The 14244-nt window shown below is 41.5% G+C and overlaps 1 protein-coding gene across 1 annotated transcript; it reads left to right on the top strand.

The window, feature by feature from the left end:
• Positions 1 to 1735: 1735 nt before the first annotated feature.
• Positions 1736 to 9452, top strand: AKAP17A (A-kinase anchoring protein 17A). The gene is made up of 4 exons (XM_008493954.2): positions 1736 to 2539; positions 4659 to 4807; positions 5901 to 6141; positions 7558 to 9452. Exons 1-4 carry the CDS (start codon positions 1778 to 1780, stop codon positions 8470 to 8472), a joined length of 2067 nt encoding a protein of 688 aa, XP_008492176.2. The 5' UTR covers positions 1736 to 1777; the 3' UTR covers positions 8473 to 9452.
• The last annotated feature ends 4792 nt before the right edge of the window (positions 9453 to 14244 follow it).

Raw genomic sequence — 14244 nt, 5'->3', positions numbered from 1 at the left:
GGAAAGGAAAGGAAAGGAAAGGAAAGGAAAGGAAAGGAATAAAAGAAAAGAAAAAAAAGAAAAAAGAAAAAAGAAAAAAGAAAAAAGAAAAAGAAAAAGAAAAAAGAAAAAAGAAAAAAGAAAAAAGAAAAAAGAAAAAAGAAAAAAGAAAGGAAAAGAAAAAAAAGAAGGAAGAAGTAAAGAAGAAAGAAAGAAGAAAGAAGAAAGGAGAAAGGAGAAAGGAGAAAGGAAGAAGAAAAGAAGAAAGGATAAAGAAAGAAGAAGAAAGAAGAAAAGAAGGAAAGAAAGTAGAAAGAAGAAAGAAGAAGAAAGGAGAAAGAAGAAAGCAAAAAGCAAAAAGCACAAACAACTGTAACTATTGGGAATGTGCAGAGAGCACCAGGCTGAAGGCAATCTCCCTCAGCAGCTGGCTGTGACGCAGCTCTGCTCTCCAACCTCTGCTCGCCCTCTGGCAGTTTTTGGGGAGGTCCCTGTCCCCTCGTGTCCGAGTCTGCCAGAAAGAAACGATGGCTATCCGAACACCCTGCTATGGAGCTGGGAAGAAGAGGTGTTTATTTGCCCTCCGTGTGCCCACCCTGCCCGTGTCCTTGTGGGGAACCAGGACGCCAGTGCCCGAGTCCCGCCCCCAGGCCGGCCGCCTCCTCTGTCCCCTCAGCCTGCCCTCTCCCGCCCGGCCGCCAGGTGCCGCCTTTGGCAGCGCTACCATAGAGAAAGGGGGATGCCATAGAGACCGCGCCCGCCGACAGGGGCAGCCTTCCGCCACTCGGAGGCGGAAGCGGAAGAGGAAGCGGTGCCGGCGGCGCGCGGAGGGGCTGAGGCCGGCAGTGTTCGCGGCGGCGGCACCGGTACCGACACCGGCACCACACTCGTGCGATTACACGCGGGTCCGGCGGCCGTTGCCCGTGGGGCCGAGGTGCCCCGGCGGCCGCGGGTGAGGCGGGAGCCAGGGGGGAGCCCCTGGGGGCCAGGGGGGAGGAGGAACCAGCAGGGGGAACCAGAACCGGCAGGGGGAACCAGGACCAGCGGGGGCTCCGGCGGCCGGGGAAGGCCTAGGAGGAGAGTGAGTGTAGCTCGGTCCTGCTCGGCCCATTGAGGTGAGGGCGGGTGTTCCCGCAGGGTTTTTTTCCCGGGGTCTCGCCCCGCCGCTGCCCTGCCGGGCTTCCCGTGGGCCGGTGCCTGCCGGGCTGCTCACGGCGCTCCCCCGCCTTCGCTGCCGAGGCTGCTCGGCGGAGTGAGGTGGAGCTTCTGACTCTGAAGTAAACCGGGGCGTTTTCCTCTCGTTCCAGACACCTCGCACGTCTTTCTTTGGGAGGACGTGGTGGGATCGCCTCGGCTCTGGCCTGCTAGGGCGTGCTGGTTGTCAAGCAGACTTCCAAGGGGTGTGACATCGCTCTGCCAGTCCCTTCCTTCCGAAAAAACAAACAAACAAACAAAAAAGGGTAGCTGCTTTCTGAGCCATCACATACCAACTTGATGTATTCCTAAAATTGTCGTCAGCTTCTTGGTTTGTTTTTGTTTTGTTTTTTTTCCTGTGGCCTTACTGAGGTTTAATTACTTAAAGGCTGTAGTGGTTTTAAAGTAATTTAAGATGTTTGTACTACTCAGTTTTAACTCTCTAATTGACTTTTGTATTAAAAGACGTTGTTTTAGCTTGGTTAAATGGCCAAAGAATTCAGTTATTTACGGATAAGGGCTATTTTATTTGACTACTCTTGGCCAAAGATTTAAACTTGCATCTTTTATTTTTTTTTTTTTTATCCTATGCTTTTTCTGTGTTATGGCTGCTGCAACGATAGTTCATGATACATCAGAAGCTGTAGAGCTCTGTGCTCCCTGTGGGTTATACCTTAAACCCATTACAAAAATGACCATCAGTGTGGCACTTCCTCAGCTGAAACAACCGGGAAAGTCCATTTCGAACTGGGAGGTGATGGAGAGATTGAAAGGGATGGTGCAAACTCACCAGTTTTCCACTCTGCGGATTTCTAAGAGCACGATGGATTTCATCCGGTTCGAAGGAGAGGTGGAAAACAAAAGCTTGGTTAAATCTTTCCTGGCGTGCCTCGATGGCAAAACGATAAAGTTGAGTGGCTTCTCAGACATCCTGAAAGTCCGTGCTGCAGAATATAAGATTGACTTTCCCACCAGGCACGACTGGGACTCGTTTTTCCGTGATGCAAAAGATATGAACGAGACTTTGCCGGGGGAAAGGCCGGACACGATTCACTTGGAGGGCCTGCCCTGTAAATGGTTTGCAGCAAAGGACTCCGGCTCGGAGAAGCCAAGTGAAGAAGTCCTTATAAAAGTTTTCAAGAAGTTCGGAGAGATACGGAATGTGGACATACCCATGCTGGACCCTTACAGGGAAGAAATGACTGGCAGAAATTTCCACACTTTCAGCTTTGGAGGCCACTTGAATTTCGAAGCTTACGTTCAGTATCGGGAGTACGCAGGCTTCATTAAGGCCATGAATGCCCTGCGAGGGATGAAGCTGATGTATAAAGGTGATGATGGCAAAGCAGTGGCTTGCAACATAAAGGTGAGAAGCTTGGGGCTTTTTTAATGGGAACCTCTGTGAAAGACCAAATACAGCTAAATGTTATTTCCCCAGTGCCTAAAATCTTTGGATATTGTAGTGATGACAACGCCTGATGTTAACTGCACTAATTTGATTTTGTAGAACAGATGTAATAGAATTTTAAAAGGAAAATGATAGAAGAAAAATGTGGTGTTAGATTGTGTGAGCAAAGTGGGCGGGATTTTGCTTTTCAAGGCATTTTGCTAAACAAGGCATGTCAACAAATCATAATTGCTTAATGGCATGGTTAAGTTTATGAACATGAGCTGCTAAAAGGTTTTTAGAAAGTAATATGTTATCTATAATTCTTGCAATTTCACTTGAACAAATTCTGTTGTCACTTGAATTCTGAACAAGTTCGGCCATAATTCAAGAGAAGCCTGTCTTTAAAGTGCATTGGTCTCTCTTGTGGTCACTACAAATAGAAATTTTGGGGGAAAAATTCACAGCCTTTGGATTTTACCCCTGCATTATAAATGAGATCTACCAGACAAGTGTCCAGTTTAGTAGCATGTTGCCTGTAAGATATGTGGAGTGCACAGTAGTACACTAACCAATAGTGTACTTCACATACAGAAAGGGCCCACAAAAACGTAATACTCTTAAATTAAATTAACTTAATTAAACTTAATTTGTAGTACAGTTTCCTGTGAATGCAGTATGTTTAATTCACTGTATTTGCATTATTATATTGTTTTTCACATCTTTTTTTCTGTAACTTTGTTGCCATAGAAAATAAAACTTTGGCTTGAGAGAACAGAGCAGTTTGTTCAGATGTAGTAACTGTGAAAACATGGCCTCAAGAAAACCTACTCTAATTTGTGGTCTATGCATTTGCATATTGGTTGAGTGAAATATTTGCAGACATATTTCAGTATGCTCAATAGTCATTTATCAAATTATAAAATGTATTTTAGGAAAAGTCTCAATTATTGCTTTGTGTAATGTGGGAGCATGCAAATAATTACACAAGTTATAGTCAGCATAAGAAAAATAGTAACCTTTTATCTTGTTATCAAAGTTTGTCAGTTGGAGCACAGTAACTGTTTGTCCCTTGTGACCCTCAAGGTTTTCAAGATGATGAAATCCAAACTTACTTAAATGCAGGGGATCAGGTTTCCCAAATTCAGTTTGGCTGGGAAAGAGGAAGCATGCCTTCCTCACAGCTGCCCTGGGGATTGTCAGGGAAGAGAGAGAGAGCTGTGTTTGTGATAGTGATCTCAGGACAGATCTCTGGTGCAAGGTCACAACATCTTGTCTGTTTCTACCTATCTGTCCTTTTAGTCTGTTATTCATTTTGCTCTATAAAGCCTGGCTGTTCTCTGCCCTGTGGTGCATGACAGTGGGCATTTTGGAATGTGTAATGGATCCCTGCCTGTCTGCATGGGCACAGATCTGTAGGATGGGAGATGAGGACACCAGGGATGTGATGTCTGCTGTGTCCTGTCCAGCACACGACTGGAAGTGAATAAGGGGTGACCTTAACCCTTGGAAGCTGAGCCGTTTCCCAGGTCTTCTTGCTCATGTGTAACTTTGTTTTCTCTCGTGTTCCCAGACTCAAACTTAGAGCTCCATCCCGGTGTGTGTCCAGTTGGGAATCTAGGTGTTAGAATTGGTGGGAAGGCACTTGCTGACACCCAGTGCTAAATGTTGTAGAACTGTTTCTTCTGCCGAACTTCAGGATCACAGTTTTAGACAGAGAGGCCTCATAGCAAACATGAGCTGAAAGAGTTCTGTGTGTTCTTGTGCAGACACCTTGAAAACATTGGATGGCCAGGGCCCAAACCACACCGGGGTTTACTTTTGGATGTCAGACACACACCGCAGTGTAAACTGTTACTTGATCCTGCTGGTGTGCAGGCATGTAGCTGCCAGTTATCTGGTTATAGAACACTGGTGTTTGCTCTGGGCACACAGAGGAGTTCCCTTCATTTTAAAAAAGGTTTTATGTTTCTGATTTACACTGCGGTTTGGATGCTTTTGTGCTAGGTTAAAATTTCTGGGGATTGTGCAAGTTTGCCAGGGATTATCTTGCTTTTTTTTTTCTACTTAAAACTGTTCTCCGTTGTATCCTGTAAAGGTTTCTTTTGACTCAACAAAACATCTCAGTGATGCATCAATTAAGAAGCGTCAGCTGGAAAGGCTAAAGCTTCAAGAGCTTGAAAAACAAAGAGAAGAACAAAAGCGTAGAGAGAAAGAAGCTGAGGAAAAACAGAAAGAGGAAGAGAGGTATTTATTACTTATTGCTCTGTTATGTTAGTAACAATCAGACATAACAAAACTGTAGTTGCTCCTGTGTCTCAGCATCAATAGATAGAAAATACCAAAATACAAGTTTCCTTTCAAAGTTCTATTTCTGTTGATAAAGTGAAGCACTTAAAATCTTAGATAGTCCTTTTGAGAAACTAGGATTACATTATTTTTTGGAGGGGTTGGGATAGGGGTTGCACTCTAATTCCAAGAGCTGGGAACTTACATGATGTGTAGTCATTCTGATGGAAAAGTGTGCTTTGTAAATGTAGAACAGAAAATTATGCATTAGTTCTACTAAGTCACTTTGCTCTAATGAAGCTCACTTCCTCTTAATGTTAGTATTTTCCCAGGAAAGGGATAGGAATCAAAGATTCCTTATCAGTGGCATTTTAAGAAAATGTATAGAGGTGCAAATGTCATCAGACAGCTATTCAGTATGTAAGCATGAATGGAGCAAATTGTTTGAGGTTGCATGGTATTATGCTGCCTTGATGTGCATAACTTCTCATTGCTTAATGTTTAGGTATTAGCCAGTTTCTGAAAGTATAAGGTTTAGATTATTACTAATGCTTATTATGTTTTGTTCAAAATCTTAAATCTGCAACATATTGTTTCCTGAAAATTGTGCCATTAGACGCCTGATCTTGGAAACCTTTGGCCTTTTACATAAGCTACCATTTTGTCCTAATGACTGAAATAAAACCCAACAATATGTGCACATATTAATTGGCTTGGTAGCTATGATGTCTCACTATGATGACTGAATGCCTAGCTGACTGATGCCTTGTTACTGTCTCTGGTGTAAATTGGTTTAAAACAAATTAACTTTTGTTCTACTCATGTTTTATGTTTGGATCTCAACTTGGTTTTAAATATTGAGAGGCTGATGGTTGCTTGCCATCACAATTAATGGTTAAAATGTTCACTGTTTTCTACTTCTGTTTCTCAGTAATCAACAAAGCTTACTTAGAAACAAATTTACTCAAAGTACACAATATATTTTTACATAGAGTAGCAGTCTAAAATTGTACCTGCCCTAGATATAGTAAAAATATTAATCTATTTTTAGGAAGCAGAGGGAGCTTGAAGAGCATGAGAGGGAGAGAAAAAGAGAAGAGAAGTTGCGCAAAAGGGAACAGAAACAAAAAGATCGTGAAGTTCGACGAAATAAAAAGCAACTTGAAAAGCTTCAAGCTGAAGAGCAGAAAAAACTGCAAGAGAAGATAAAGTTAGAAGAAAGGAAGCTCCTGTTAGCTCAGAGAAATCTTCAGTCCATTAGACTAATAGCAGAACTGCTAAGCAGGGCAAAGGTAACTTCAATATTCATTTCAGAAGCTAATGAAGAACCCAGGAGAGCAGAGCCTTTTACTGACTTGAGAGGGGGTGGGGAGCACTGTTCATTAATCAGCAGATTTTATACCTCTCTATATTCTGTTCCTTAGGCCAAAAATTTTAAGAAGTGCAATGAGGCAGTATTTCTTTCTTGGCAAAATACACACATATAGGTAAATGGAAGGATGAACTTGAACCTGTAGTCCTGAATAGCATTTTTTTACCTCTGAAGTAATGGGCACGCTTGCTCTGAAGTCCAGTGAAAGAATGTGTAAACATGATAAACTGAACCAAACACAGAGGATAAGATGCAAGGCTTCTTATATCTAATCCCAGTTTTGATGCTGTTTCCTATTTGCCTTTCAGCAGTTCCATTAACTACTCTTTGCAGTTTCAGAGGAGCTTTCATTATTTGAATGTTTGAAAATGTGCAGAATGATTTTTCTGCAGGACAGATACTGTCAGCTAAGATGTCAATTGTTAGATCCTGTCACTAACAGGATTATTTTTCCCTGAAAAGAGTTGTCATTTGCTTAAGAGCTGGACAAAGTCATTTAGAGTATAATGTAATGTATGCTAGATATTTCTGCAAAAATGAAAAACTGTGTCAAAGCACAGGGTTTTTTGTCTTAATGCCAGTGTACATCAGGAGTACAGTTCTCTGTGGTCAGGTATATGCTAGGAGAAATAATTCTTTCAAGCTTTGTAACTTTGCAGCTGTGAAATAGAAAGGTTGTCTGATAAAATAGAACAGTCTGTTTACTTCATTTCCAGAATTTTGAGGTATATACTGAACCATTTATCTGGGTCAGAATTAAAAAAAAAGTTTGAAACTTCTTTTTCATTATCATGAATTTCTGAAGTGATTGATGAAATGAGAATCAGTTTTTACATAATATGTGTTAAATGATTTGCTGTTTTTATGGACTCATTGTAAAGTCATCTATGAATCCCAGATTGCAATAATGCAAGGGAAATTAATGCTTTAAATTTGGCTGAAACCTTCAAGTTTTGACCCCAATAAGTGTATATTAATACTTCAGATTTCACATATTGTTCTAGCTTGTTCCTCTTATATTAAAGAATTGTAAAGACCAAGCTTTGATCTTGCTTTGTCAAACATCTAGGAGAAGTTAACACTCACAAGAGTTTGTGGACTAACAATAATGTTTCACCTTACAACAGTTGTGTGTTAGTGGGTTTTCTGTGTGCTTGGCTTTGGGTTTTTTTCCCTTTAAAGAGTAAAATAACATTTTTATTTTCGGGTGGTTACATTCTCTTTGGCAGGTTTTATTTTCTTGCCTTATTGTTGCTTTTGTGTTGTGATACTGGGAAAGAGCACATCTATAAATATTTTCTTGTTTACTTTTGCCTTCCCATTGACTGTCTTTCAGACAGTAAAGCTTTTGGAGCAAGAACATAATGAAGAGAAGATTCGTCTTCAGGAGCAAGAGGAGAGACGAAGGCTTCAGGAGGCTGAGCTCAAACGTGTGGAAGAGGAAAAAGAGAGAGCACTCGGGTTGCAGAGAAAAGAAAAGGAATTGAGGGAGAAACTACTGAACAATCTTCTGAGCAAGAAAATGGATGAAGTTAATCAAAACAAAGAAGAAACTGAAGCACCTCGGTCTGACTTGCCAAAAACCCCCGGTGGTGTTCCACACACAGTGTCATCCAGCTGCATCACTTCTACCTCAGGACAGGCTGTTACAGACAAACTGGCCACCGGCTCTCAAGGAGAAGCAGCATCCCTTGAGAGTGCAAATGCTCAATGCACCTACCTGAATGGCAACATTCATGACAAAGTCCATGTCAAAGAAGGTCATACCACAAACTCTGAGAGGTGTTCTGAGAAAAGAAGTTCAGGGCTCCATTCGTGTGTTCCCACCACTAACCAGCAACAGAAGAGCCTTTCTAGCTGTGACCAGAGTACCTGCAGGAAGGACTCACACTGCGAGCATAGCACAGAGCCCAGGAGGAGAAAGAGCCCTTCGTGTAGCAGCGTCAACACTGATGACAGTAAGGGTAAACGAGAGAGAAGCAGGCACAGAAGAGATGTGGGTTATCAGGAGGAGAAGCGCAGGAAAGAAAGGAGGTCTTACAGACGCTCTAGCAGAAGCTACAGTCCCCGACGAAGCCCCAGTCCTCGTCGCAGAAGTGTGAGCCCCAGGCGTTCACGTTACAGAAGATCTCGCAGCAGCGAACGCAAACGAGAGAGAAGAGAGAGAAGCCACAGCCGGAGGAGTGCGAGCAGGAGGAGAAGGCACAGGAGGAGATCACTGAGTAAGCAAAGGAGTACTTGGAGTGGGTAGTGGACTTGCAAAGGCTTCAGTTGGACAAAAGGGCCAGGAAGTTTAAATGAGACCTCATGGGTGTGACTGGTATAGAAAATGTATTTGTTTCAACCAACGCTGAACTTGCACCTAGTCCCTGAAATGAAGAAAATCAATGCCTGGAGATGCTTAACGTTCCTTCATGCTTTGTTGTCTCTTTCTAGGTTTCTACCACAATGTGTAGGTATAACCACCTGTGCTTGTGCTCAAGTTCCTACAGTGCTAAACGCCAGCCTTTTTTCTTGTTTTTCAGTTTTCTGAACCTTAATTTTAGTCAATTTAGTTTTTATCTCTGTATCATCTAATTTGGCTTGAGAGGTACAAAGGTGCCAGTTACAGAAACTCCAGATTTGATGAGCTGTTACATACAGATTTGATTTAAAATACATTGTAATGTGTTCAGTGAAATCACATTTAACAAAATAGCATTTTTGCTAATTGAGGTGGATAGCAGGATTTTCATGTAGTTCTTTAAACTGACTATAAAGATACACAGGCTATCTTTTAAAGTGCTATGATTCCTTCATGTCTGTGTGGTGCCAAGCTTTCTGGCCCAAATTATTCTGTCATGTAATGCCATTTGTATAACAATACTTTCCATCTAAGAGAGGCACACTGGTGAAGGAAGTAATAAGCAGTGGTAAAATGTTTAAAAAGGTATTGTTATTTTGTTGACATATTTGGCTTTGTAATTGCTTCAGGTGGTAGAGAGCCATGAAGCATTTTTTTTCAGGTACATACAGAGCTAGCTGTTGTCTTTTGAAAAAGGGGCCTTCTTGCTAAATTATTTTTACTTGTGGTGTTGGAAAGTAAGGCTGCAGTGTCTCTTGTTAAAACCATTTAAAAATACTTCTGCTTCTAAAATGCAGCTCAGGAATATTAAAAGCTATAACATTATGGTGGAAGAGTTTATTTTGTCTTTTTATGGTAAAATTAAAAAGAAAACTGTTTCCAGTTAACTGAAGTTGCTGGTTTTGTATGTCATTATATTAAACTCTGCAGAAGTGTTGTATGAGATCCCATTTGTTGAAAAAAAAAAAATATCACTCAACACATTTGAGTAATGAAATTCAGCCACTCTACTTGATGGTCCATCTATGTCAACTGTTAATTGAGCAGAATGTGTGCTCTTTATCTACAGCCTTCAGATGCCATTTTCCCCACTCTGCATCAAATCAAAGCACATCCTGTTCCTGGAGTGCTTGAGGAGCATGTTGGAGCTGCAGCTCAGCCCGATCTCTGGCTGGCTGTGTTTGCCTGAGTTGCTTTCAATGAATCTTTTCTAGTTCGTAGCCATGGAAAGAAAAGGTAGACTTTCTTTTCCTTCCAATTAATGTGTTTAAAGATCTACAATTAATTATGCTCAAGTTTTTGTGATGTCTTTTGTGGGTTTCACCACTATCTTGAGAATTAAGAGAACAAGACGGGTTTATCTATCATCTCAACACCACCACTTTGTTCAGTTCTGAGCAATTGTTTTCTGTGGAGAATTCATTTTTCTTTGGTAAAGTGTTCAAAGCCTATCTACCTTGAATAGAAGGTCATCATTAGTAATAATTTGCATAAGATCCAATCTAATGTTGGTTGCAAGTACTTGAAAAGGCTGATGGGTTGCCTGTTAGTAAATGCATGCAGTTGAGTTTAACCTGCTCTTTAACACTAGCGCATTGCCCATGGTAGCAGCACTTCTTTAAAAAGGTGTGTTCCAGCTGCAGTTACATGAGAAGTTTAACTAATGTCTGTCAGTGCCAATGTCTTTGAGGTCAGGATTAGATTCTTACTAGTATTTCTGCCATATATTTCTACTGTAGATTTCTACTGGGATTGGTATGTTGGGTGGGGTGGTGTTGATATATTATGTAAGTAAATGGAGCAGTGTTAGTTTTTAGTGCTACTTTCTGGAAGTCATCAAGGTATGATGGATGCAGTGTCATTGCCAAGAGTGGAATCAGTGATAGTGGCAGTCACCAAGAGGTGTTGGAGTAATACTAGAAGAATTCAACAGATACTGTTACTTGTTACAAAAAAAGACTGCTAGGGTTGTTTTGCTTCATAGAAGGTGCCAAGAGTAGGTTTCATATTCCACCTTGAAACTATCCAATTCCAGAAGCTCCCCTGATGTGTAGGGTAATTTCTGAGGCTGAAGGAGATAATTACAGGAAGATGTTCAACTGTCAGTCTTTGATAATCATTCAGCTAACACAGCACAGGATGTGTTACACAGCACAGGATTCATGCAATGTCCTGAAAGTGCAGTAACTTGAGTAAAGTAGCTCAGTTGTTTATTGTGCTTGTATTATTTCTTTTTTCCACAGCAGCTTCAGGAAGAAAAGCCTGGAAGTACTTTGAAGTTACTTGCAAATGCTTACTTTCCAAAATGCAGACAGAATGTGGAAGAAGTCCTCTTTCAGTCTGCCAGCTGAATGAAAGCAAAACCTCTTAAAACCCTTAGTACTTAAACTTGTCCAGTAAATGCTCAGTGCAGTTTTATCTAGTCTAACACAGCAGTATTGTTATTTCAGGTACATGCTTTCCATCAAAGCTTTCCAAAATTGTTTTGGTGCTGAATCCTCTGAAATCAATATTGTATCATGTGTCCTTGTACTGGTTCTGGCTGTGATGGAGTTAGCTTTCTACATAGCTTCCAGTATGGTGCCGTGTTTTGGATTTGTGACACAGCATTGATAACACACCAGTGCCTTATCTGTTGCGGAATAGTGATTGCACAGTGTCAAGGCCTTCTGCGTTTCCCACTTTGTACACACCCTCCCCCATGGGCAGGCTAAAGTTGAGAGGGGACACAGCTGACCCCACCTGACCAAAAGGGGTATCCTGTGCCATATTTTATTATGGGTGAGTTTTGTGGGTTTTACTACTACAAAAATGTTGCCAATGCAGTAGCATTTTATAGAATCTTTTATAGTAAACTATTTCCTTTCTGCTCTGTATTGATTTTGTAAGTCAGTACATTTCTACCAAGTCTCTTCTAGTGGTCCTAATGTTTTAAATAAAAAGAACCTAGTGTATCAGCAGGGTTCATAATATTTTCTAGAAGACAATGTACTGAAGTTACTGATAATTTTCCTAACTGAAAGAATGTTGTGATGCTGATTGCTTAAATCTTACCTGATTGCTTGGTTTTGCAAGACTGACTTTCAGGGGCTGACAGCAGATGAAATTAGTTGGTCTTTTTCATTCCATTTCAGTGTATGCCTGTTGACTGACCTTGAGTTCATATGGCAAGAAAAGTAATGCAAGATAAGCATTTTAGCTGCTTTAAAGCAATGCCGTTTTGAAGTGAACTTCAAACTTTGATCAACAAACTTTGGTCTAATTAATGGAGTTCAAATAACCTACATGACCTTATTTTTTTATTAAATTCACAGTGCTTAAACCACACTGCAATTACAAGCTCTATTACAGATGTTAAGGAAACTGAAAAGTATAGGATTTTTCAGCACATACTTCTGAAACATTGAATTTATGTTGGCAGGCCTGAGTATTGCATAGAGTTTGACTTAGCTACTGTGCTACCTCTACCTTCAGACCCTCAGCTGCTAGTAAAAATCTGCCTATTTAGTTCTGAAACTGGTCAGTGAGGATTGTGTACCAGTAATAACCTGATCCTTTGCCTAGGCCTGTCATGAGTTGTGTGTTACTTACGCCCTATTCTGTTGCAGGTCTTATTCCATTTGTCTGTCAAAATTCAGGTTTTGTTTGTGACTTTGTCCCCCAGGTTGTAAGGAGGAATATAGATTTCTTCACTTTTTATCAGAAGGCAAGGATCTTGCAGAGTAAGACTGTAAGGCTTTGTTTCTTCTCCATTGCACTAACAAGAAAAGTTGGAGCCTCAATGTTGGTTTAAGTGGGACTAAATGCACAGCAGCCCCAGGGGATATGAGGGAAGAAGTCTTTGAATGTGATGGAAGACTTCAGTACAAGTCATTCCTCCAGAGGCATTAATCTTATCCCATGCAATTGATTTAATTTTTTTTCTTTTGCTTTCAAGCTCTGGAGCTCTTCCTGTGCCATTGCAAAGCCAAGTACGCAAATAGTTTCCAACTTATTGCCAGGCAGCTATACCTGTCAATTTTAAGCTTACTTTAAGATCAGTTTTTGTTGCTGGGGAAAGCTCAGGTTCACTTTTTAGTGGTTTGGTTTTTTCCTTCAGTAGTAGAAAAACTTGCTCAGTGAGCAGGACTGGTGTGGTGTAAACATGGGGTGTAAGTCCAGTTAAGCCATGAATCAGGCAACTCAGCAGTACAGCACTGTGTTCATACCTGCTGGGAAGCCTTGGCAGCAGTGAAAGAACTCAGAGTCCCAAGAAATGCCCAGAGTTTCTTCCAATGTTCTGCCTCCCTTCTTGAGTCAAGTCACATGCTGAGACAGGGAGAGAGTTTTCTCCGTAGAGAGGATGCACCTCTCTTCTTGCACTTGGCTCCAGGAGGGACTTCACATCTGTCACCACAAAACACTGTGTCTTCCTTTTGTTCTCCTAGAATTTCCAGAATAGGACTGAGCTGCCAAGATATGAACCTACCTTGTCCTTGAGGATGTGCAGGGTTCAGAATTGTAGCATTCATCTAATTGTATGAGGCATCCCGTGACCTTGTCCTGTATGAGGATTACGATCCTTATCATCACAGACCACTTGCAGCAGCATCTCACCTGAAGGGAATGGGATGGTTGTGGGTCAAAGCTTCTGAGCATCCCTGTTCTGTGCAGGAGCTGGTGCTGTCCCTGCGTGTGCTGTTGGCTCACTGCAATTGTTGACACTGGCAGCCAGGAGTGATTTTCCTGTAGCCCTGTTAAGCAAAGAAGAATGTGAGCCTCAAAATTATGAGAAATCCAAGTTCCTGATGCTATCAACAATATTACCACGTAGTCCTGTTCTGATACTTAAAGAAAAAAGCCTCTCTGTGCTTACCAGCCTTTTGGGCTGCAATTTTCTTCTTATCTCCTGGCCTCATCCTGCACTGTCTGACTCAGGAAGAGGCTTATTCAACAGCAACAACAGCTTCTCAAGGGCAAGGCTAAGCCCTTCAATATGATTGTAGTGGTGCTTACCATCTGCTTACTGCCTCCTAAGGTAAAATAATTTTGATAATGTATCAGTCATATTTCCAGAAGTAATTGATATTAGTAAGAAGTGGCTACCAAAGCTATGACCATATCCATGTCTTTCTCTAATTGACTCTGCTGTTGTAATCTGTTCAATGACCCAGAATAAGGGCATATGTGTGATTAGGTATGTGTGTAAAAAAAAAAAAAAAACAAAAAACATTTTATGTGTTATCTGGAAGCGTCATCTTGAAAGCTGTTAGAAATAAAGGGAATTTTTGCAGCAGCTTCCAAAATTGTGAGTGCAGGAATGTACCAGTGACTGCAACACTATAAATGCAAACACCACCAGGGCTGCTCCAGGATAACAGTCCCAAACTGCTGACCAAGTGTCTGAGTCAGAATTAATCACCTTGAGACTGGGTCTTCTCTGCAGTTCTGCATATGATCCCAGGCATGTATCTGTAAGCTCTCTGAGGAATTGCCTAATGGTGTATGATACTTTCTGCCTTAACTGGAAAAGGGAAGGACTTGCTAGGGCTTTCTCTTTTGCCCTCTGCACCTGGTTGCTGTTGTGATTTAACCCCAGCCATGAGGTAAGGAGCACCCAGCTGCTTGGGCACCCCCTTTTTGGTGGCATGGGGCAAAGAATTGGAAAGGTAAAAGTGAAGAAGAAACTCAGGGGTTGAG

Source organism: Calypte anna, chromosome 1, assembly GCF_003957555.1.
Source record: "Calypte anna isolate BGI_N300 chromosome 1, bCalAnn1_v1.p, whole genome shotgun sequence".
Lineage (NCBI taxonomy): Eukaryota > Metazoa > Chordata > Aves > Apodiformes > Trochilidae > Calypte > Calypte anna.
This window is presented reverse-complemented; position numbering and strand designations above follow the sequence as displayed.